A 23,896-nucleotide genomic window follows, 5' to 3' on the forward strand; every position below is an offset into this window, starting at 1 on the left:
GAGGTGATCACGGAGGATCAGACCGAGTTTGTCAAAGGTAGCAAGTAACAGCGAACATCAAACACCTGCTGAATGTAATAATGACCCCATCCGGGGAGAGGACACCAGAGGTGATAGTCTCCCTAGATGCTGAGAAAGCCTTCGATCGAGTAGAATGGAGGTACCTCATGGAGGTACTTGAATAGTTTGGGTTTGGGGCAGGGTAAACCATGTGGGTGAAGCTCCTGTACAGCGCTCCTATGGTGACCATATGGACGAACGCCACCAGCTCCGAATACTTTTGGCTGTACAGGGGAATGAGGCAGGGGTGCCTATTATCCCCAGTCCTGTTCACAGTGGCAATCGAACTAGTTGCCATCGCCCTTAGATTGGTGGAGTAGTGGACGGGCATTCGGAGAGGGGACACAGAACACAGAGTCTCCCTCTATACGGTTGACCTGCTGCTCTATGTGTCGAACACCCTAGCCAGAATGGGAAAGATAACAGGAGTTCGGTGCCTTCTCAGGTTACAAACTCAACCTGGGATAAAGCGAAATCTTCCCGGTGAACTCCTGAAAGCGCGGAGCGGAGCTGGAAGAACTACCGTTTAAAGGGGCCCCACACCTGGACGAGGCTCCATAAATAGAACCTCTCCAACCTGGTGGAGGAGATGGAGAGGGACCTGCAAAAATGGGACTCACTCTCTCTTTCACCAGCGGGAAGAGTACAGAAGGTCAAAATGAACGTGCTGCCTAGATCCTCTTCGTATTCAGATCACTCCCGATCTTCATTACCAAATCCTTCTTCACCAGGGTCGACAAGTTAATCATGACCTTCATCTGGGAGGGGGAAGGGTCCCTAGGATATGCAAGATCATCTTACAGTGACGGCGACACGTGGGAGACCTTGCCCTACCCAACCTCCTACTTTACCAATGGGCGGCAATCTCAGAGGGTGAGGTGGTGGCTATGGGAACCTGAGGCAGACTGGGTCCGAATGGAGGAGGCCTCGTGCATGGGGACATCTCTCCGGACGCTGGCTATTGTACCACTCCCGGTAGAGAGTGATCGGGGTCTGGGAACGCACTGCCAGGAGATGTGGTGGAAGCAGGCACATTAGCAACATTAAGAGGCATCTGGATGGATACATGAATAGGGAGGAAATAGAGGGATACGGACCGAGTAAAGGCAGAAGACTTTTTTTTTAGTTAGGGCATGATGATCGGTACAGGCTTGGAGGGCCGACGAGCCTGTTCCTGTTCTGTACTTTTCTTTGTTGTTTGACTTTAAAAACTTGCTCAAGATTCAGCTTTCTTCACACCCTCCTCTAGCTCACTCTTCCGGCCTGACATCAGCTTTCCATGTGTATTTTTTGCAAAGTCCCTTAAGACATTTTCTTATCTTAAAGACACTGTACAAATGTATGTTGTTACAATTGTAACACAAGATTGTAGATAACAAAACACTAGCTTTGTGCACAGAGGAATATCTTTCATGTTTGGCTTAATACAAGGAGCATGATACTCAACAGTTATTTGTCACAGGTTCAGCCTCCAATTCAGAAAAATAGATGAACCATGTATGAATGCTAACTATCTTACCTGATGGACGCATATGTTGCACTTGTCACAGAAAACCATCTCGTTGTCATCCTCACCATCTGGAGATTGACACACGTCACACACCACATCTTCATCATATTCAATTCCTAGACCTTCTTCAGTCTCAATGGCGTGGTTCATGTTATCATAACATCTCCGCTCCAGATCCTCCATGACCTTCTCCATAGTGAACTCATCTAATTCAGTCATCCCTAAAACAATTTTACCAAAAAACATTTAGCATTAATGTTGTGCCAGTCTGCAGTTTACATCTATTAAAAATTGTATTTTCAAGACTACTTCCAGCTCAACAGAGGCCAAGACTTGTGTCCCCAAAGTAGTTGTCCAAAAGGAAGCTGTTTTCTGCTCCACATCAAACCTTCCCCTGGGACCGCAGCAAGCTCATTTCAACGGGGTTAGCAGACAAAAGATGGATCATTGTTTAAAAAGACATCCATACCCATGAGTAAACAGTGCAGTTTTAGTAAATATTGCATGAATCATACTGTACAGGCTAGCATCACTATAATCTACCTTGAGCTCAATGAAATGTATCGGAAGGACAACTTTATACAAAGGTCTAGTCTCAGGCTATCTGATGTTTTGGCTGATTTGAAGTGTCTGCAGAAACATAGACAATTCCAGCCAGTGCACCAAACTACAATCCATTCCCTAACAGGCGTCAGGATAGCACGGTGATTAGCACTGTTGTTTCACAGCGCCAGGGTCCCGGGTTCGATTCCCAGCTTGGGTCACTGTCTATGCGGAGTTTGCACGTTCTCCCCATGTCTGCGTGGGTTTCCTCCGGGTGCTCCGGCTTCCTCCCACAAGTTCCGAACGACATGCTTGTTAGGTGAATCGGACATTCTGAATTCACCCTCCGTGTATCCGAAAAGGCGCCGGAATGTGGCGACAAGGAGTTTTTCACAGTAACTTCATTGCAGTGTTAATGTAAGCCTACTTGTGACAATAATAAAGATTATGATTATTATCATATGATAATAACCCTGAAGAGATTATTCCACCAGTTACATCTGCTTCTGGTTTCCTGAGCCCACATAATTACTCTTAACCTGTTCTCTCAATTTCAAACAAAACGCAGCTTTACCATCATCCATGACTGCACGGACAACAGTATCTTATGGCACGATTTAATGGGGGGGGGGGGAATAGTCCTGTTTTGGGCGGGTTTAGCGGGTGTTTCACAGCTCCTACAGTGTCGATAACGACCCCGCTATAAAACAGGATTCTGGGGTTTTTGTGGCCTTGCCGTGGAAGGCCCCGCCGAGGCTCCACTTACCTCCCTCCCTTTTTAAATGCCATTTTTACATGCCGATCTCCCGACCCTCCTCAGCCTCACCACCATGGCATCCATACACCCCCCCCCAACGCACCAGCTTACCTGTTAAGGAGTCCTCAAGACCCCCCCCCCACCCCACCTCATAAGGGCAGGACACTCCCTTACCCGATCCCTGGCACAGGCAACCTGGCAACTGGGCACCTTGGCACTACCAGCTTGGCAGCCTGACAGTGACCCTCGCAGTATGCCCAGGTGGCCATGCCATGGTGCCAGGCTGTCAGTGCCAAGGTGCCCAGGAGCCAGCGGGAGTACCAGGGTACCATCCTGTCCAGGGTCTGACCATCTGGGGCCTCCATTGGCCTGGGAGCCCCCCCGAAGTGTCATTACATCTGGTCCATGCTTGTGTGGACCAGTGCTAAACGGTGCCATGGCGAGGTGTCCCAGATGTAGGCGTTTGTTCTCAGGTATATCGGACACCGACATTTAAGTGAGGCTAGCTGTTCCCTTAAATATATAAATCTGGATCTCACCCAGTGAGGGCGAGATCCAGAACTCAAGATCTCGTCAGATCTTGCAAAGTGTTCCGAGCATCGGCAATCTCGCAAGAGACCTCTCAAGAGATTTAACACCCTTGTCGCACCACTGAGTCGGACGCAATGAGACCGTTGGATCACGTCCTTCATCTTTTCTCATTTACTTCTCTTCCCAGAGAACAGATTTAACTTTCCGGCATGTCTTTCATAATTACAGAATTTTCTGTACTTGTATCTTTTTGAGGCACCAGGCACGTTCAGATTGAGGGGTTGATTCAAAAGGCACAATGTTTTCCAGGTCATGAATGTAGTCATTGAAAAAATAATTGCAAAAGTTTTTCTGCCCCCAGGGGTAAGTAAGTGCACTGAGTTGCTTATTTGTTGATGAAAACATTACTTGTCGTCAGAACCACTCCTTCATAATCAGCCTTTTAATAAATCAATAATATTCAAAATAGAAGTGGAAACTTTAATCACATGCACCTTTCTGCAGGCCCAGCTGGTGACAGGGGCGAGGGCTGCCCAGAAGGCAGGGCTGGGTTGAGATATCACTGGTTCCAAATGCCTTTCTTCACAACTCACTCCCCTGAGACACAGCGTCAACCTCATTCACTCTTCAATCTACTGAGTCTTGTTTTTCAACGGTACCCAAACTCTCTTGCATTTGGCAAATCCTAAAATTGTGCCCTCTCAGCTCTGGACCGGGGAAGTTACATTCAATTTTCACAGCTCAGTAAAATCCTTCCTCAACTGCTCATAGCGGGGTGACTGTGCACTGTGGAAAAGCTCCAGTTATTTACAGCATTATGCGGACACTATTCCCTCGTGCGCATCAAGGAAAAACACCTCTTCCTGTCCACTGGACTTTCAGGATACTTATGTAGAATGCAAAGCTTGGAAGCAGATCAATCAACCACATTGGTCTATGCTGGCATTTATACTCAAGCCTCCTCCAATCCTTCCTCATTTAATTAATTCTGTTATCATGAATCTTTGTTTCCTTCTCCCTCAGATGCTTATCTAGTTTCCCCTTAAATGTATCTATCCACTGCAACCACTCCCCGTGGAGCAAATTCCACCTCCTCACCACTCTCCAGGGTAAAGAATTTCTTCAGAATTCCTTACTTGATTTCTTGGTGACTCTCTTGTATTGATGGTGCTTAGTTTTGCTCTTCTCAACAAATGGAAATTATCTCTCCGGATTTGTTCTATCCAATCTTTCATAATAATTCGTAAGACTTCGATCAGATAACTCCTCAGCCTTGTCTTTTCAAGTGAAAGAGATACAGACCATTTATCATTTCCTAATAAGCACACCCTTGCTGTTCTTGAAAATCGTCTTTTTTTGGACACTCTCCAGGTCCTCAACAACCTTTTTTAGATAATGGCAAACAAAACAGGACACAGTATTCCAAGCGTGATCCAACCAAGGTTTAATACTAGTTCAGCAGAACTTCTCTACTTTTAATTCTGTTCCTCTAGAAATAGCCCCGAGTGCTTGGTTTGCTTTACTTACTGCCTTATTGATCTGTTCCCTGGTCACATTTTTATACTCGTACATCCCTTTCATCCCTTACTCCATTTAGATTTTTATTTTTCAAGCAATAAGTGACCTCCTTATTTTTCTGATTACAACTTCACCGGAAAAAAGACCTACTGTTGAAATTTTTCATCTTGCACTCACCAGAACAGCGCACAACTATTTGAAATTTGGTATTCTTGTGTCTGTCCTGATGAGAGCACGACAAAATCTTTTTGATTAATACTCAAGTTCTATACTACCAAGTGGCTAATCAAAATGTACCTCATGATTATCTGCGTTGAAGTTCATTTGTATGTCCATTCTGCAAGTTTATTAACATCTTGTAATTTGTTGCAGTCCTCCTCAATCTATCTGTTAATAATTTTGCATATTCTGATCGTGTTCATTGGTCCATTGTGCGATACTTTATCAAAGGCCCTTTTGAAATCTACCACATCTCCTGCATTATATTCTAATACTCTCTGTGCTACTTTCTAAAATAATTTAATTAGGTTTGTGAAGCAGGACGGAACAAGAAAGTATATTTCTCAGTAGCTCCTCAGGGTGGTGGATGGGTATCATGGTGCAGGTTAAGGATTTCGATAGTTTTATGTCCCAACAGGCAGGATTTAACACCATCCTCCGTTGCAGGTTTGGTGGGAATGGGTCAATTAATTGGGCAGGAAGGCGGCGAGTGGCGGCCCTGCCACCTTCTCACCTCTACCCCAGTGTGTCCATCCTTCCTGATCCACTGCCAATTGAGGCCCTTGAGTAGTCAATTACTGCCCACTTAAGGGCCTTACCCCACCCAGCGACAAGCATGGGACCCCCATGCAGGGAGCATGACAAGCAAAACCATGTGAGATTGCTTAAAACTAAAACTGTCAACAATATAAATATAAGCATTAGATAGCAGATTGTTCTTTTGCAGGCTATAACAATCTAGCACACAGATAAAACATTAAATAATTCAAACACATAAAACAAGGGGTCATCAACTCGAGACTGTAGTGTGGAAGTAGCAATATTAATGGGAGAAAATCTCAGAAGAGTGTTAACTGTATTTACAATTGGACTACACTGCTTAACTCCTCATAGCCAGTTGGAAGTATGAGACCAGAGCTGGTCTTTATTCAGTTTAGAGTTATTCACAGAGCAAAACATTACAAATATACACCTCCTAACTCAACCCTTGCCCCAGTGTCAGTGTGTTTCTTTATATGTGCTCAAGTAACAATCCAATCAATGCCCTCTACCTGCATATAATTAGCCACAGTTGATAAATAATTAACCTACATTTCCATTACAAAGGTGCTTGCAATGACCTGTTTTTTTTAAATTCTCCCTTTCCTCTTCTCAGGTCTCCTTACACCAGTCTTGAATCCCATATTGGGGCACAACATGACCTCCTGGAGCAATGCTTCTCTGACTTCCTCCCAATTTTTCCTGCTTGCAAGGGAACATATGGTATCCACTCTGCATCCCCAGAACAGGGGCTAACAGACCATTGTGAAGGTGATTTCAGAGACATTAGAAAAGAAGATGCTTTTACATAAGCTTAGAACTTTCTCAGACCAGCAATCTCCGTCAAATTTCCACAATGGATTAATTTACCCTCCTTCAAATTCCAACGCCCCTGCCCCGCTCAACCTTCTTCACTCAGGCTGGGAGAGACAGGAACAGCAAAGCGCACCCCAGCTGCATCGAAGAGGAGTAACTGGGGCGCAGGCAATAAAGAAATGCCGCTTTTTTACGGCACTAGCTGTACGTTTCAAATATAAGTGGTCCAGACAATTGGGGGAGACCAGGAAGGGTAAAGAGATGGGGTCGGACCAGGACGGGGGGAGAAGAAGGGTCGGAGCAGGAGAAGGTGGTGGGGGGGGGGGGGGGGGGGGGAAGCGTAGGGGTCGTCGTGCCAGGGGGAAGGGGTGGGTGGAGGTGAGGAGTTGGCGGTGGGGTGGGGAGGTTTTGTGGGTCGGGACAGTCAGGTCAGGACCGGGAGGGGTGTTAATTGGATCGGGTCAGTCTGGATGATTCAATAGTGGGTGATTTAATGGAAAAACAGAATCCTGTTTTGGGCATGTTTAGCGGGGTGCTTGCAGCGCAAAGAATGACCCCGCTATTAAACAGGACTCTGCTTCTTTTCCAGGCCTTGGCGAGGAATGGCCCGCCGACGCAGCACCTACAACCATTCCTTGCACGATCGAGCTCAGCTCGCCAGTTGAGACTCGCCTGAGTGGGGCCGTTAGATCACGTCCAGTTACTCTAGAGTTAGAAGTGATTTTTTTTTTCCTTCCAGTTGTCCAGAGGAAGTTAGAACTTCTGGACGATTGCCGGGTAAACCCGTACATGGGAACCTTCTAGAGGAATTCCCCAGCACATGTTTGGGATACCCCCTCAATGCCATGCTGGAGAACCAGGAAGTTATGGGCCATTGAGTCCTTCTTGAGCCCTGATTTTCCAAAACATCTCACAGTCAATTAAGTGCTTTGGAAATGTAGTCACTGTTATCATGTTGGAAAAAAATCTGTGCTGTGAATCTTCAATTCTCATTAGATAAGTGAAGCAACCAACTGATGTACAGCAAGAAGGTAAATAGCTGGTAATCTGTTTCTCGTACTGCTGGTTCAAATATAAATGTTGGCCAGGACTGTGTAAGAAATCTCCTGCTTCAATTGCTGCAAGGGGATTGTTTACATCCAGCTGAGCGAGGAGGCTCTTCTGATGGCTCAGCACTCCATCAGTGGTGCACTGGACTGGCTGGGATGAGAAACCAGTGCTGGTTTGTTCCGACCCCCAACCAAGAAGCCAGAGTTTACCTCAATAACCTTATGTGAAATTTGCATTTCTGTTCCTACTATCGCTCGGGATCGGCTGGGGCAAGATGAGAAGAGTGGGGAAGAAAAAAGAGGGAGGCAAAGAAAGGTACATGCCTCCATCCACAATCGGTCAATGCGTTGGGCAGACAAGCTACAAGCATGTGAGGGTGATCATCAATCCTGATGAAATTGTAAACAGCTAAGAGAGAAGTGATTATCCAAATTCTGCTACACAGCGTGGCTCTGAGGCAATTAAAATGTTTTACTTTCAATAAGCATAACACTTGTAACAGATATGCTTTCCTACTGTACGTCACAGCATACTGTACAAAGTCACATTTCTGCCAACTTTAAACGGTGCCAGCCCAAACAACTGAGAAAACCCTAATCTTATCCAGGAAACAACCACCGTGTCAGACTGAAACAAAGGGCTATAAGCTTGTTGCATTTTACCAAACCTAGCTTACTGAAAATGTATTATTTACAGAGCCACAATTCACTACCACCGCTACATACAAAGAATAGTAGTTCTGAATTCTCTACGTGCATATGGTAATATTTACTATATCCGGCTAATTCTCTGACATTGCACTCCCAGCAGAGTGTCACACCTGCTGGGAATGCACACCAACAAAAAAAATCAGCAAACTGCTGTGTGTCCTTCCAGCCACACGACTGAAAATCCTTTTTTTCCTGTGGGCAAAGCTCCCCGCTGGAATTTAAAGTAGGAAAATGAATCCGTCTTACACACACTGCACCTTCCTGTGAGCTGCTGGATAAACAACCTTTAAACATCACAGTATCTGTCAACTTGTGTCACATACCTCTCAAGATTAAATATCACTATCAGCTGTAACTTATTGCACTTTACACCACCTCAATTTAGCATCGTTACCACACTTAGTGCATTCTGAGGAGGCTTCAACGTGAAAGAATACAGGGTTGGAGAGGTACACAGGGCTAGAACATCGGGCTAGATTCCCTGCGGCTGTCCCGGATGTGGCGCAGAATCCAGCGTCAGAAAAAGACGAGATTTCCGCCAATCGAGGTTCGCACCCTGTGCCAGTGGCAGGATGCCCTCAATAAAGTGACCTCTACAGAGACCCCCGACATAGGACAGCCCCACAGAGACTGCCTGAATAGGGGGAGGCCCCACAGAGACCCCCTAAATAGGGGGAGGCCTCACAGAGTCTCCCTACATAGAGGTCCGCCCCACAGAGACCCGCTAAATAGTGGACCCTCCAGAGACCCCCGAAATAGAGGGACCCCCCACAGAGATCCCATAATAGGGGAATCCCCAGAGACGCCCCTAAATAAAAGGACCCCCCCCCCCCCCCGAGACCCCCTATATAAAGGGACACCCCACAGAACCCCCAGAAAATAGACCTCTGTCTGGATGCCAGTGAAAAAGATTACTGTTGGAATACTCACCTGGGCATACAGCTGCTGGCTCAGACAGAGGAAGCACCACTGTCAACTCTGGTTGTAAACCATTGACCTGTGATTCAACCCCTCTGATCCTTGAGCTCCAAGCCATTCATTCATTCCTCTTAGTGGACTGTGATTGACAGCTTCCACACACACAGCCCTGAACCTTGCTTCATTAAGTGCGGTCAATTTCCAGCTGAGCACTTCAAAATCACTCAAGCATGAAGGGGGGTATTTGGAATGCACTTAACTCTATTTGAAATGTTTGATGTTTATAAACATTGTGGTCAGAGCACTTCCGGGTTATTGAATCATGAAAATGAAGTGCTTCCTCTGACTGAACCAGCAGCTCTATACCCAGCTGTTATCCAACAGTAATTGTTTTCACTTGCCCCTGTCTGGAATCTCTCTAGATTCCAGACAGGGGTCTCCTTTCTGGGGGGGGAGGGGTCCCTTTATTTAGAGGATCTCTGAGGGGGTCCCCCCATTTAGGAGGTCTCTGCAGAGACTCTATATTTCAGGGTCTCTTGAGGGGACCGCTATTTAGGGACTCTCTTGGGGGGGCCTTCCGATTTAGGGGGTCTCTGTGGGGCCTTCCCCTATTTCAGGAGAGTCTGTGGGGGGGTCCTCCTATTTAGGGGGTCTCTGGGGCTGTTCCCTATTTCGGGAGTCTGTGGGGGATCCTCCTATTTAAGGGTCTCTGTGAGGGGGTCCCATTTCGGGGGTCTCTGGGTGGTGGCTTTGGGGAGAATCTGGTAGGGTTGAGGTGGGCAGGTCTGAAATTGTAGGGGGTCTCCTATTTAAGGGGTCCCTGGGAGGTCACCCTATTTAGGGGTTTTCTGGGGGGGGGGGGGTCGGATCACCCCCATTCTTGGGTGAAGGGGAGAACCAGAAAATCCAGGAGTGGGGGCTGATTCGCGATGTGGGGAGGTGGTGGCCAGCTGTGGGGCCTCATTATTGGGCCGCCCACTCAAAATGGCAGCCCAATATAATATATATAATATAATAATCTTTATTGTCACAAGTAGGCCTACATTAACACTGCAATGAAGTTATTGTGAAAATCTACTAGTCGCCACATTCCGGTGCCTGTTCGGGTACACAGAGGGAGAATTCAGAATGTCCAAATTACCTAATAGCACGACTTTCGGGACTTGTGGGAGGAAACAGGAGGAAACCCATGCAGACACGGGGAGAACGCACAGACTCCGCACAGACAGTGACCCAAGCCGGGAATCGGACATGGAACCCTGGAGCTGTGAAGCAACAGTGCTACCCACTGTGCTACCGTGCCACCCGGCAGTGGGATTCCTTAGGGAGTCCTTCGCAATCCTCACCATGCATACATTTGCATGGCTGAGGATTGGGAATCACTTCCTGATTTGCACTCCCAGGTGTAATACACTTCCAGCAGAACATTGGGGGGGATGCTCCATTGGAGAGATTAAGGGCTCGATTCAACCAAAAGGGAACAAAGTCTTCCAGCAAGCACGTTTGGGCGCATGTTCCCCCCTTCCCAGTACTGAGAAACACATGGCTATTCAACGACACTCACATTCTATAAGTGGCCTCCATGTGAAATGCACGGCCGAGTCCGCACATCGCCCCATTTTATAAACTGGTGAGCACCGTTCGGCAGAACTCCCCAGTGTAGCAAGAGATCAGGACGCCATTTTTATATGGCGTCCCGATCTCCGAGGCTCCCGAAGTGAACCCCGACCTCCCCCCCCCCCCCCCCATACCCCAAGCACGCTGTGGGAGGAGCCAGCGCCCCCTCCCGACAACGGCACACCGGTCCAATCACGCACGTGCAAAAAATGCCAGCGAGGCACTTTGGCAGTGCCAACCCAGCACCCTGGCAGTGCCAATGCCAGCTGGCAATGCCACCTTGGCAGTGCCAGGGCACCAACCAGCCCTAAGGACAAGTAGGTGGGGCCTCCAGTCCTCTGGCAGACCCCCACATGTGCCGTTCTGCCTGGTCTCCATTTGTGGGGACTAAATTTTTTTTCAAAAAATATACTTTATTCATAAAATCTGTAATAAACATTACTGAACATTTCAAATTGTCTTCACTGTACATTTCCATCAAAGTTGCACATTCACTTGTCTTTCTTCCATTTAATTGGGATGACATTACACACATATCGCTCTTTGCGTTACAATTCTTTCTTAAATATTTACATTGTCATGTTTCTTTCATTCATTGGAGTGTTAATGACCCATACCTAGGGGTTTTACACTGTTACCCACCCCTCGGTGTACATTTGCTGGTAACACCTTACACAGTGGTCTTTCCCCATTGCGCCTTGGCGGCAGCTGCCCCAAGCTTGAGTGCGTCCCTCAGCACGTAGTCCTGGACCATGGAATCTGTCGGTCTGCAACAGTTGGTAGAGGACAATTCTTTGCACTGGAAGATCAGCAAGTTTCGGGCAGACCAAAGAGCGTCTTTCCCTTCCAGCAGCAGTTGATATTTGTCTTGGTGTGTGTCCCTGGAAACAGTCCGTAGAGCACAGAGTCCTGTGTCACAGAGCTGCTCGGGATGAACCTTGACAAATACCATTGCATCTCTCTCCAGACCTTCTTTGTAAAGGCACATTCCACAAGGAGGTGGGTGACCGTCTCATTTCCCCCACAGTCACTCCAAGGGCAGCCATTTGTGGGGACTAGTACTGAATGGCACTCACCCAAGGTCTCCAAGGCAAAGGGGATGAATCACAATGGCTCAGGTACCTTGGGAATCTGCACATTAGAGTAAGACTTAACTGACTCGCTCTAATATGCAGATTTGCCAAGAAGTGATTTACTTTGCAACGTCCAGCGAGGTCCAACGCGTTGCAAGCTGGGTAGGCCCTTGGAGCGGGGTCTCCTGGCTTTTATCGCGTGGGTTCTATATCTCCGAAAGCAGTGCCAGTCCTGGAGAGATTCAGGACAGCCTAATGGGCTAGCACAGGCTCCAAATGAAACTAATGCAATTCCAACGAACGTTGGCATGTGATTCACCGGGGTCGGGATTGGCACTTGAGAGCCTGACAAGCAGCAGCTGCATTTAGGCACTCCACTCGCCACACACCCTCATCCCAGCCAGGAAGTTGGCACTGGTTGTGTTGGAGCAGGCCTCTTAATGGGTCGGCTGAGGCCAGAGGATACCTAGCGCGGTGGCTGGAGAGGCGCCATACGACCTGTGACGCTAAGTTCACAGTGGGCAGTTAGCGGCATGCGCAGTCGCATGGCTGCCTTGCAGGCTACGGCAATGGTGGCCCCTGTCCGTGCACTCCAAACCCACGACCGACCTCGTGGCCGCCCCCTACTACTCCCTCTAGCAGAAGCCCCTCCACCTGGCCAGCGCCACAACTGTCAGCATGCTAAAGCGATTCTCGTACCCCCTCAGCAGCCACAGCACCTGTTTCCCGATTTTAAATACCACAATTGAAGTCTCCTGGTGGAGGCGGATCATCACGGGGAGCCCGGAAATTACTAGGTCGGGCCCTTTAATGACATGCCAATTGTTATGGGCCAGGGTCTCCACCCCCAAAAACTTCAGAGCCTCTGAAAGAGCCATTGTCCACAACACACTCCCTACTTAAACTGGAATACCACACCTGAAAAGCGACCACAATATGCTCACTCTTTAAGTTCACTAAGCCAAACCAATAGATAGACTTTTATCCCCCTTGAGCCCCCAATTTGTTATGGGCCAGGGTTTAGAGAACCCCAAAGTGAATCATGGAGTTCACCTGACCCACAACTTTTCATAGATTGTGGTATGGGGAGCACACGGCCCACTCTATAGGTGTGGTACAGCAGAAATGGAAAAGTATTTTTTAAAGCAAAATAATGTTTATTCTATGAACTCAAGTTACCTTTTTAAATCATACAGTGAACATCTTAGCAACCATTAATTCAAATACAACCCCCAAAGAATACAACACTAAGTAATCCTTAATAACTTCCCAAACAACATCCAGAAGACAAAAGAAACACCTTTTAACAGAAGCACATCAGGTTTACATTCACTACTGAAAACAGTTATAATTCTGAATTCACCAAATGATCAAGAGATAGTCTTTTCATGGCAGAGAGATCAACAGTACACCTGCTTTGTCTGGCTTCAGCTCCAACACTGAAAACAAAACTAAAACACACCCTGCAGTAAACAGCCTAAAACGAGAGTAGAAAGCTGACAGACAGCCCAGCTCCACCCACTCTCTGACATCACTGCAGTAATAAATACCCATTTCTTAAAGGTACTCTCACATGACACAATGCCATTTACTGTACAATCTGCATGCCCACACCGGCTTGTGACGTGGAATGTATTCACGCCGCTGTTGAGGTACTGGAGCATGGCATTCCATCGGGCGCCTGGCACTGGCCTCGATTTTCAACTAACGTACAATTCTCCGCCGACGGCATTTCCCAATTCCAGCGTCACTGGACAGAGAATACCATCCATGGTCTCCCAAATGGAGAATCCTACCCATCATTTTTTTTTCCATGCTTCTTTGTATTCAAACAAATCTCCTTTTGGTTGGCTTCCTCTTCCCTGTTTAATTCCTTGATTGTTTAAAAGCTTGACATGGAAAAATGTGGCGGCACAATGGCACGGTGATTAGCACTGCTGCCACACAGCGCCAGGAACCGGGTTCAATTCCTGTCTTGGGCGACTGTGTGGAATTTGCACCTTCTCCCTGTGTCGCTGTGAGTTTCCTCCGGGTGCTCCGGTTTCCTCCCACAGTTCAAAGATGTGCTGCTTAGATAGATTGGCCATGATAAAATTGCTCCTTAGTGTCCAATATGGTTCAGTGGGGTTGCTGTGTTATGGGGATAGGGTGGGGTGTCTTTCGGAGGGTCGCTGCAGATTTAATGGGCTGAATGACCTTCTTCTGTACTGTAACAATTCTATGATTCTATGAAATATGTTGTCCATACCCACATGCTCTCATTCTAGATTGTGCAATCTAGCTTCAAAAGAAAAACACTAGGCTTTCACCTTGAATGAACCTAGCTATGTTATCTGGAGTAGAATAGTCTATGAGGCCTGAGTGAAACTAATTTCAGTCTTGATCCAAATCAGAACATAGTTACACCACAACATTGTTTATAATCTGGCACACACTGGATAATCTACGAATTTTCCAAGAATGATCGCCAACATAACGCAGGATCCCTGGATCCAGAAGGCCCTCCCCAAACCTGGCACCTGCCATTTTCTGCGGGGGAGCGGTGGAATGGGCACGGGAGGTATTTCAAACATCTTCAGTTCATGGAGGCAGCTGTCCCTTTAAAAGGCTCAGGAAAAATTTTCGTCACCCACTTTTCCGAAGCACAGCTTCACAAATTTCAGGAAAAGGCGTAAACCTACCAGAGTTCCTGGGAGAGATCAAGTACCCTTGTGGAGAAGCTCAAGCATTTTTGGGATTGTTAACAATAGGCATGCATACGGGTAAAATGTGGATAATGTTTGTAAAACTGTCAAGCAGTCAAGTTATTTAATCTCCTCCCCTTTATTTTTTTTTGGGGGGGTTACAGTTTGCGTGACTCTCAGTTGAAAATAAATAATTGCAATTTCAATAGATGTTGTTTGGCATATGCCTGAATAGTAGCATTACAGGTTTAGAACCACTTGACAGCTTCCACACCCGATCATTATCACAGTGGCCTGTAAGTTCAGTTTGATTGACAACACCACGTGGTTATGAAGGAATTAGCTATCTTAATGGAGCTATGAACACAAAATACAAATGTTTGTTTAATATAGGCTTAAGTACTTGAAGGAAACGTTTGTTTTAATGACAGATTAAGTACTTCAAGGAATTTAAATGTATTGAACAAGCTTTTTTCAATGTGAATGTTTTTTATATAGTGGTCTGTAACGATACTTAGACCTTATTTTATTTCAAATCAGCACTGCGTCTAATTTACGCCAATGGTGGATACTGGGTGAGTTGACATGGGGGGTGTACGGGCATAAGCATTAACTTGTCACTAAGTCAGCATAGGGGCCATAACGGGTCATGGAGTGTGGTTAAAGGAGCATATGTTAGCGTGAAGAGTATGAGTGGCCATGGAGGGTAAGGTGGAGGGTCATAAGTTGGCATGGATGAGACATGGAGACTAAGGGCTGATGGCTTATTTCTGTTTTACTGATTTCATCATAACTGGCCAGTGCGGCTGCCACCACACTGTTCCTGGGGAGAGTGGACCCGACTTCAGCATACACCTGACCCCCAACCTCAGAATGAATATCCGGCCATTCAGGGAAGTTTATCTCAAGTCAGGTTTTCCCAACTCTCCACACCTGACTCGGGAATGAAAATTTAGGCATTATTATCAGATGCAAAAGACCCACTCAACTATTTTAAAAAAGAGCAGAAACCTCTTGCGTGTCCTGGACAATATTTATCCAACAAAACTGGTAAAAACAAATTATTTTGTCATTTACCTCTTTACTGGTTGGAGGGCATTGTAATGCAGGAAACATGGTAGAAACCATGTTCAAATTTGAAAAGTAGGTTATTGGCTGTGAGGCCCACTGCGGAAGACACAAGTTCACACGTTTACTGCTAAATCTCCTGTAAAAGCAATTCATAAATCTGCTGTGTGTGCGACATCCAATTTCTACATTCAATATGGTCAAAAACCACATACCCATTCCTTTGAATTCTTCATTCAGCAGGTTTAGCCATTCTACGTCCATGTCATCGAGATCATAGCGACACACACTTTCGGCAAGTGTCCGAATGTCCACATAACCAAGCTCCGGTGGCTCAGAGCCAGAGGAGTGAATATATTTCCTTGGTCTGGCAAATATCACAGCTTTATCCATCTCATCAGTAATTCTGTCAATACAAAGAAAAAAAAATCCAATTCTAAACTTCATGATTGGGGTGCCCCCCCCCCCCCCCCCCTTAAAATAACAACTTTAAACATTTAAAAGCACTGAACTATTCATGCTTTAAGATATTTTTGTTAACTATAAACTAAACAGACGTTGCTCATTGATTTCCAAACATTTTTCCAGCTTGGCATGCTCCCTTTGTGATGCAGTAACACACGGTAATATTCACAATTCGAGAGATTTTAGACAGCTATTCAGAAATCGGGCAGAAAAAAGCGAGTGAGCAAAATCTGGATAATGTGTCAAGTCTTCCTGCTATTCTCCTGCTGTCCATTTCAAACGAGTTGTGAAATTCAATATTGGAGATTAATGCACGAGTTTTGCTTTAAACTTATCTGGCAACGGAAGACACAATTTAAAGTCAACTAGTTTAATACAGGATCCTACACAACGTGGAAAGCCTGTAGCCATAGAAAAAGCTGCATGCTTGATTTAAGCCAACTTTCACCAAACTGCATTTAGGCCATCGCCGAATTAAAAATAGCAAGTGATGGTGCTTCACCGAAGATGGTCAATTTGTGATGGAGAAGGGATTTTGGATGCTTCAGTTGGGACCCTTTGTGAGAACGGTGAAGATGCCGTTCAGATTCTGACTGTCCTGCTGACTTGGTTTGAAATTGGGTTTCCAGCATTTACCCTGGCTTTTTCATTCCATTGAATGAATAAATTTTGTGCGTCGGTGTCTTCCGCTGTGTAGGGATTGGTTCAGTGTTGGTTCATGTCTGCATTTCGAGTGCTTCTGCGTTGAATATCCAACATATTTAGTACTGGGAAATCAGACACAAGGAGAGAAAGAAATAGCTCTTTTCATGGCACCATTACAGCCCACTGCTTCTGACCGGCTCTGATCCAAACACGGAACAGGAAAAGGGGTGATGCCTACCCTTGCCACTGAAAGCTACCTCGGTAACATTCATCAGCTGTTCATATCCATTATCTGTGCAAGTTCCTCGGCATTAAATATTGCAAGCTTATCAACAGCTGCCAATTCTGATTCTACCTTCACCGGCATTGAACAGAAATCAGGAACACAACTCTGGCCTATTTCCCTCTATCAAGCTCAGAAACGTTGATGCCAGCTTTGGTTTTTGGTCTGATCATTTATAGGTTCTGGCACTTTCGCGTCGGAATTGCTCAGGGGCTGTATTTACCTGATAAGCAGTCAGCAAAGCAAGACTGAGCATTGAGGAAAATGAATGACATCCACCCATTTTCACTCATCCATTGAGTCCATTCATTTAGGAAAGGTGCTGGAAGACCAGTGGGCATAGGAATGTAACCAAAGTGAATCAGCACCCCCAGCACAACAAGGGAAAAGGGTGGATATTTTGAAACAGAAATTGTGACGATGGGTAGAATATAATACTTAGATCCTGAGACTCGGGCACAGCTCTAGCCTATGTTAAATAGCAATGGATAAAATAAGTGCCAAATCCCAGGAGAGCTCCTTCCAAAGCAACAAGTCAAGAACTAGAGGTGATACGTTGGGAAATCGGGGAAGAAAATGGCACTTTGACTGAAAAATAAATTATTTTCAACAAACGTGTATTTTTATGCCAACTAGACTTATAAAAAGCATCAACTCGCTTCAGTTACTTTTCGGATGCAGTGAGCAAGCGGTTAGTTTGTCCAATGCCCACTTGTTCCATGGAAACCAACCAGCACCAAGGCTACATTCCTATTCGGAATGGACTTAGCTGACCTGAGATGAGACAGCGATGCGGCACCTACCACCGGCCTCAGCGGCTGTGGGGATGGGTAGGTCTTCCACACTCATCCCTATTTGACTACCCCTGAAAGATACAGACATGTGCAGAGACTGGGTGATCCACACGCTAAGCTCATACAAGGCCCCATGCGTGAGATACTGGATGGTGCCTGTGGAGTTCTATCAGATCAAAGATTCAACAACTTTAAGAGAAGAGGCGGGTAGAAGAAAACGAAAACAAGGGGAAAAACGACAGATGGGTTGGAAAAAGTGCAAGTGAAATGCATTCAGCAAAACAAAATCTAGGAGAGAAGGAAAGAAAGGACAGACAGACAGACCACAGCGAGAACCTATGCTCTTCTTCAAATAGTATCACGGAGCTTTTGCGTCCATCTTAGCGGACAGGCTTTTCTTTGTTTTACCATCTCACCCAAAAATGGACAGCACAGTAGTTAGCACTGCTGCCTCACAGCGCCAGGGACCCAGGTTCAATTCCGGTCTTGGGTGACTGTCTGTGTGGAGTTTGGACTTTCTCCCTGTGTCTGCGTGGGCTTCCTCCCACAGTCTAAAACTGTGCAGGTTGGGTGGTTAGCCATGCTAAATTGCCCCTTAGTGTCCAAAGATGTGCAGGTTAGGTGGGGTTCCTGGGATAGGGTCGGGAAGTGGGCCTAAGTAGGATGCTCTTTCAGAGAGTCGGTGCAAACTCAATGGGCCGGATGGCCTCCTTCTGTTCTGTAGGGTTTCTATGGATAACCCCAGCACTCCCTCAGTGTGGCACTGAGGCACATCACTCAAACTAAGCAAACTAAAAGGGACAAAAATCAGAAATATTTCAAAATACATTTATAACACATTTATAAAAGAATACGATCCTAAGAATGCGATGAGAGATAAAGGAGAAATCTAAAAGGCAATGAACTGCAATCATACGATTTATGCTGGTAAAGAGTTTCAGCTTATTATAAAGTAAATAATTCTAGAGAGTGTGGCAATAAATTCTGGGCTGCATTTCTAACATTTACTGCCAAGCCAAAGCTGGTTTATGAAAGTCAGGTAACATTGAACAATTTCACTCCCATTCCCTGAACGGGAATTAGTGGAGACAGGTAACATCGTACCGCATATCTCAATTGCGGGTATGTATTTTTCAAAGATCAGTACAGGAGAAACGTACGGTTAAAGTTTACAGACTCCAGCATGAGCAATACATTCTTTATGCAGCAAATGATGATGATCTGGAACGCACAGCCTGAAACCGGTGGAATCCGATTCAACAGTAGCTTTCAAAGGGCATTGGCTAAATATTCTCAGGGGCAAGTTATGGGCAACGGGCAAGGCAATGGAACCAACTGGAGAGTTCTTTCCAAGAGCCAGCAGAAACTCTTTCTGAGCTATATCATTCTATGATTTTATTCTATGAAGAGAACATTATAAAACTGGATGTTTAATTTGTTGAAAACAGGAGGTGTGTGCCGACGGTGTCACCTGGGTATTTGAGACAATCAGTGGGGCCCCGAGGATTGTTCTGACCCAGATATTTACTGAAGCAGCCTCCTTATTGGTTTAATGCCAATTAGTGCCACTGGCATCCGATTCTCATGTAACCAGCACTAAGTCCGATGTGCACCTTGTAAACAACATCGTAAGTCTCCCCGGGGATCTGGTAGTAGTAAATTCAGCATATTTCTTTGCAATGGCTGCCTGGTGCACAAGGCCCGGATTTTGGCAGCTGGTTGTACAAAACCAACACAAAGACGATTTAATTCACTCAATGGGGGATATTAATAAAATATTTCATCACTTTGTTTGGGATGTGGCTCTGAGGATAATTTGTGCCAGTGAAACGGCTGTGTTGTTTCAACAACTGCAGGTGAAAAAGGCATGGACACATATCTACCGAATCCATTTATGCCATCCTCAAACTCAACATCATAGGAGGCCAATCAGTCCATCTAGTCCATGCTGATTTTTCTGCCATTTAAAAAGCAGGACAAAAAGGCAAAGGGACAATTTTGAAGATCTGTATGTGCTGTATTTAATGCGCTTAATATATATTTAATTAATCAAAGCTGATACTGCAGTACGGTCCTGACCGAATGCTGTCGGAAGGGATGTTAAACTGAAACTCTTCCTTCGCAGATAGAGACAAAAGAATACCCCTGACACTCTTACAACAAACAGCTGTTGAGTTTCCCTCAGCGCCCTAGCCAATATTCATCCCTCAAGCAACATGACAGAAACAACACATTGGGCTGGATTCTCCGCCACTGTTAGTGGAGTTCCCAATGCAGAGCAGAATGCTGTGTTGGTGAAAGAACAATGGTCCAGTCCCCTGCTGGCTGTGGCATCGAGGTTCACACCCCGTGCCAGTGGGAGGATGCAAATGGGTCAGAATGAAGCTGTTACTACATAGAAAGTCAAAACCACATAACATGGCTTTAAAACCCCTAAAATCCTTTAATCTGCAAGGCTTATATTCATTTCAAAGAGAAATAGCTTTCAGTAAGCTGTAACTGACAGTTTCCAGACTTTCCCTTCATGTTTGAATGCATCTCAGGTAGCCTGCTGTGAACCTAACCGCTACGTCTATAAACATCTAGCTATGATTGACAGTACCTGATTACATCAACACAAGTTATGTGCTTTCTGCTGAGAAAAGGAGGAAGTGAAAGCACTTCTAGATGTTTATAAACATCATGGTTGGATTTGCAGCATAGTGGTTAGCACTGTTGTAGCACAGTGGTTAGCATTGTTGCTTCACAGCTCCAGGGTCCCAGGTTCGATTCCCGGCTTAGGTCCCTGTCTGTGCGGAGTCTGCACGTCTCTCCGTGTCTACGTGGGTTTCCTGCGGGTGCTCCGGTTTCCTCCCACGTCCCGAAAGACGTGCTTGTTAGGTGAATTGGACATTCTAAATTCTCGCTCTCTGTACCCGAACAGGCGCCGGAATGTGGCGACCAGGGGATTTTCACAGTAACTTCATTGCAGTATTAATGTAAGCCTACCTGTGACACCAATAAAGATTATTATTAAACGGCGGCCGGATATCAAGATTCGCGAAGGAATCCCTTGCAACCTCCACCATGCACGATTTTTCATGTCAATGGAGTGTGAATCACCTCTGCGTGCCTCTCCTAGTGCCTGTGCAAATCAGAGGAGATTCTGCTCCGGTGGGAGAGCATAGCCTCATAAACCCTAAGTGCGGAGGATCTGTGGCGTTTTACATGGAAAGAAATCGGCGGCGCCCCTCACCGATCCTGCGACTGGTGAGGAGCTAGCAGCCGCGCAACGTAAAATTCCCAGCCTCCATGAAATAAACAGCCGGAGAATGGCCGTGCACGCCGACAATCTGCTGCGGTTGCGTCGTAAAACATGGTGCTGGCCATACGCGGACCCGACCTGCCAGATGGTGCCCCCATGGACATCCCCTGCCCACCCCCCACCAGTCCCCCCAGCCCTCGCAGAATCCTCCCCCGGCCAATAGCGCGGCTCCCACCTGACTGTGGCGGCGCTAGACACAGACTTCAGCCGCGACGCCGAGATTCCGCACGGCTGAGACCATAAGTGAACCGCGCCGTCGGGATCTCGTCCCATCAGGGACGGAGCATCAGGGGAGAGCGCTCAGGTGATGCGCTGAGGCCATCCCAACGGTGTGCAGCGCACGATGTGATGACGCCATTTCAGACGGGGCGTAGAATACAAAATCTGCGTCAAACATGCACCGTCCCCAATTTCGGCGTCAAAAGTAATTCTCTGCCTGATCACCAATTACAAAATCGGCTTCGGGGAACAGAGAATTCCCAAAGAGAGAATCTAGCCCATTGCTATTTGTAGGAGCTTGTTGTGTGCTGATTGGCTGTCACAATTCCTACATTATAAGTGATTACACTCAAAACTATTCATTGGCTGATTCCGAAGGCTTTTTTAGGAGGGTTAATAAGAGTATTCTGGGGTTCGTGTGGGCGAGGAAGACGCCGTGAGTGAGGAGGGTATTCCTGGAGCGAGGCAGGGAGGTAGGCGGTTTGGCATTGCCCAACTTGTGTGGGTATTACTGGGCTGCGAATGTGGCAATGATTCGTAGGTGGGTGATGGAGGGGGAGGTGCCGCATGGAAGAGTTTGGAGGTGGAGTCCTGTGTGGGCACGGGTTTGGAGGCATTGGTGATGGACCCGCTCCCACTCCCCCCGGCAAGGTACTCTACGAATCCAGTAGTGGTGGCTTCCCTCAGAATTTGGGGGCAGTGGAGGCGGCATAGAGGGGAAGTGAAGGCCTCAGTGTGGGCCCCGATACGGGGCAATCACCGGTTTGCACCAGGGAGAATGGATGGTGGGTTTTTGAGTTGGCATAGGGCAGGCATCAGGCGGATGGGGGACCTTTTCCTCGATGCAAAGTTTGTGACTTTAGAGGAGTTGGAGGGAAAGTGGGGTCTCCCCCTTGGGAATACTTTCAGGTATATGCAGATTAGGGCATTTGTTAAGCGGCAGGTGGCGGAGTTCCCGCTACTGCCGCCTAGGGGGGTGTAGGATAGGGTGCTCCTGGGGACGTGGGCCGGTGAGGGTAGGATCTCGGCAATTTATCAGGTGATGCAGGAGGAGGAGGAGGCCTCGGTGGAAGAGCTGAAAGCAAAGTGGGAGGAGGAGCTAGGGGAGGAGATCGACAAGGAGATGTGGGCGGACGCCCTGGGGAGGGTGAACTCGTCCTCTTCTTGCGCACGGCTCAGCTTAATTCAGCTGAAGGTGCTGCATAGGGCACACATGACTGGGGCCAGGATGAGCCGGTTCTTTGGGGGAGAGGACAGGTGTGGGAGGTGTTCGGGAGGCCCAGCGAACCACACGCACATGTTCTGGGCGTGTCCGGCGTTGGGGGGGTTTTGGAAGGGGGTGGCGGGGACCTTGTCCAAGGTGGTCGGTTCCAGGGTGGAACCAGGCTGGGGGCTCGCGATCTTTGGGGTGGCATTGGAGCCGGGAGTGCAGGAGGCGAGAGAGGCCGGTACCCTGGCCTTTCCGTCTCTAGTAGCCCGGCGTAGGATTCTTTTGCAGTGGAGGGACACGAAGCCCCCGAGCCCAGAGGCCTGGATTAACGACATGGCCGGGTTCATCAGGCTGGAGAAGGTCAAGTTTGCCCTGAGGGGGTCGGTACAAGGGTTCTTCTGGCAGTGGCAGCCATTTCTCGATTTTCTGGCGGAGGGTTAGAGGGTGGTCAATCTCAGCAGCAGCCGGGGTGGGGTTAAGGGTCTGTCAAGGGGGTTTGTTTTTGCGACTGTTTGTTTGCTACTTTCTTCTTTTTTGTTTTATTAATTTATTGCTTTGTATTGGGGGCGGGGTCCTTCTTTCTGTTTATTTCTATACCTTGTTTATTTTATTGTTGGGAGAAAATTTGTTGTTGAAAAATTTGAATAAAAGTTTTTGTTTAAAGTATTCATTGGCTTTAGCACTTTGAAATGTCCAGTGATCGTGCAAGGCACTACATAAATGCAAATCTTTCCTTTCTTTCTTTATGCGTTATTATAAATCTGGGTAAATGTGATGCTCAGAACAAAGGGATAACTTGTCAAGTAAACTTTGATGAATTTCATGATTCCCTTGTGCATTTGAAGGTTCAGGAGCAGGTAAAATTAAGTGGGTGGTCAGTTTACTGCCTTCCTGCCATATTAGGGGGGGGCACGGATACGGCATCAGCCACCCACCCACCCACCATCGGGCCAATTGAGGCCCTCAAGTGGCCAACCATATTCTGTCTTCTCGGGGACAGTCTGTAGTCCCAGCAGTGGCCACCACTTGATTCTGAAGCTATTGTGACTACAATCAGATTGTCCAGGAGCTCTGACGGGCAGGTAGTTAGAGCTGCTTCCCACAGCGTATTATCGCTGCCGATCAGAAATTCAAAGTTGACGAGTTACCGACCGACTTTTCAAATAGGGATGTGAGCAATACACATCCCACCCCACTCCCTGTAAAATTCAACCCATGGTGGCAGGACAGATGGTTGACAAACGTTAATTGATATTGAAAAATAGATACTTGTTTTGAATGTTTGTTTTATTTATTCTTTGAAACACTGGTGACACCCATACAAAAAAGAAGCTCAGAGATTGAAGTTGGATGAGTTTTTTT

At 46.8% G+C, this 23,896-nt stretch overlaps 1 protein-coding gene across 6 annotated transcripts in view; it reads right to left on the reverse strand.

The window, feature by feature from the left end:
* Positions 1-23,896, reverse strand: part of jade1 (jade family PHD finger 1) — a 156,287-nt gene that overhangs the window by 34,718 nt on the left and 97,673 nt on the right. For all 6 annotated transcript variants that reach the window (XM_038792525.1, XM_038792526.1, XM_038792529.1 and 3 more), the window contains 2 exons: positions 15,830-16,020; positions 1,580-1,791 (listed from right to left, as the gene is read on the reverse strand). In XM_038792525.1, coding sequence (XP_038648453.1) covers positions 1,580-1,791; positions 15,830-16,020 — 403 coding nt within the window. The remainder of the gene's footprint in view (positions 1-1,579; positions 1,792-15,829; positions 16,021-23,896) is intronic.

Source organism: Scyliorhinus canicula, chromosome 3, assembly GCF_902713615.1.
Source record: "Scyliorhinus canicula chromosome 3, sScyCan1.1, whole genome shotgun sequence".
NCBI classification, from domain to species: domain Eukaryota; kingdom Metazoa; phylum Chordata; class Chondrichthyes; order Carcharhiniformes; family Scyliorhinidae; genus Scyliorhinus; species Scyliorhinus canicula.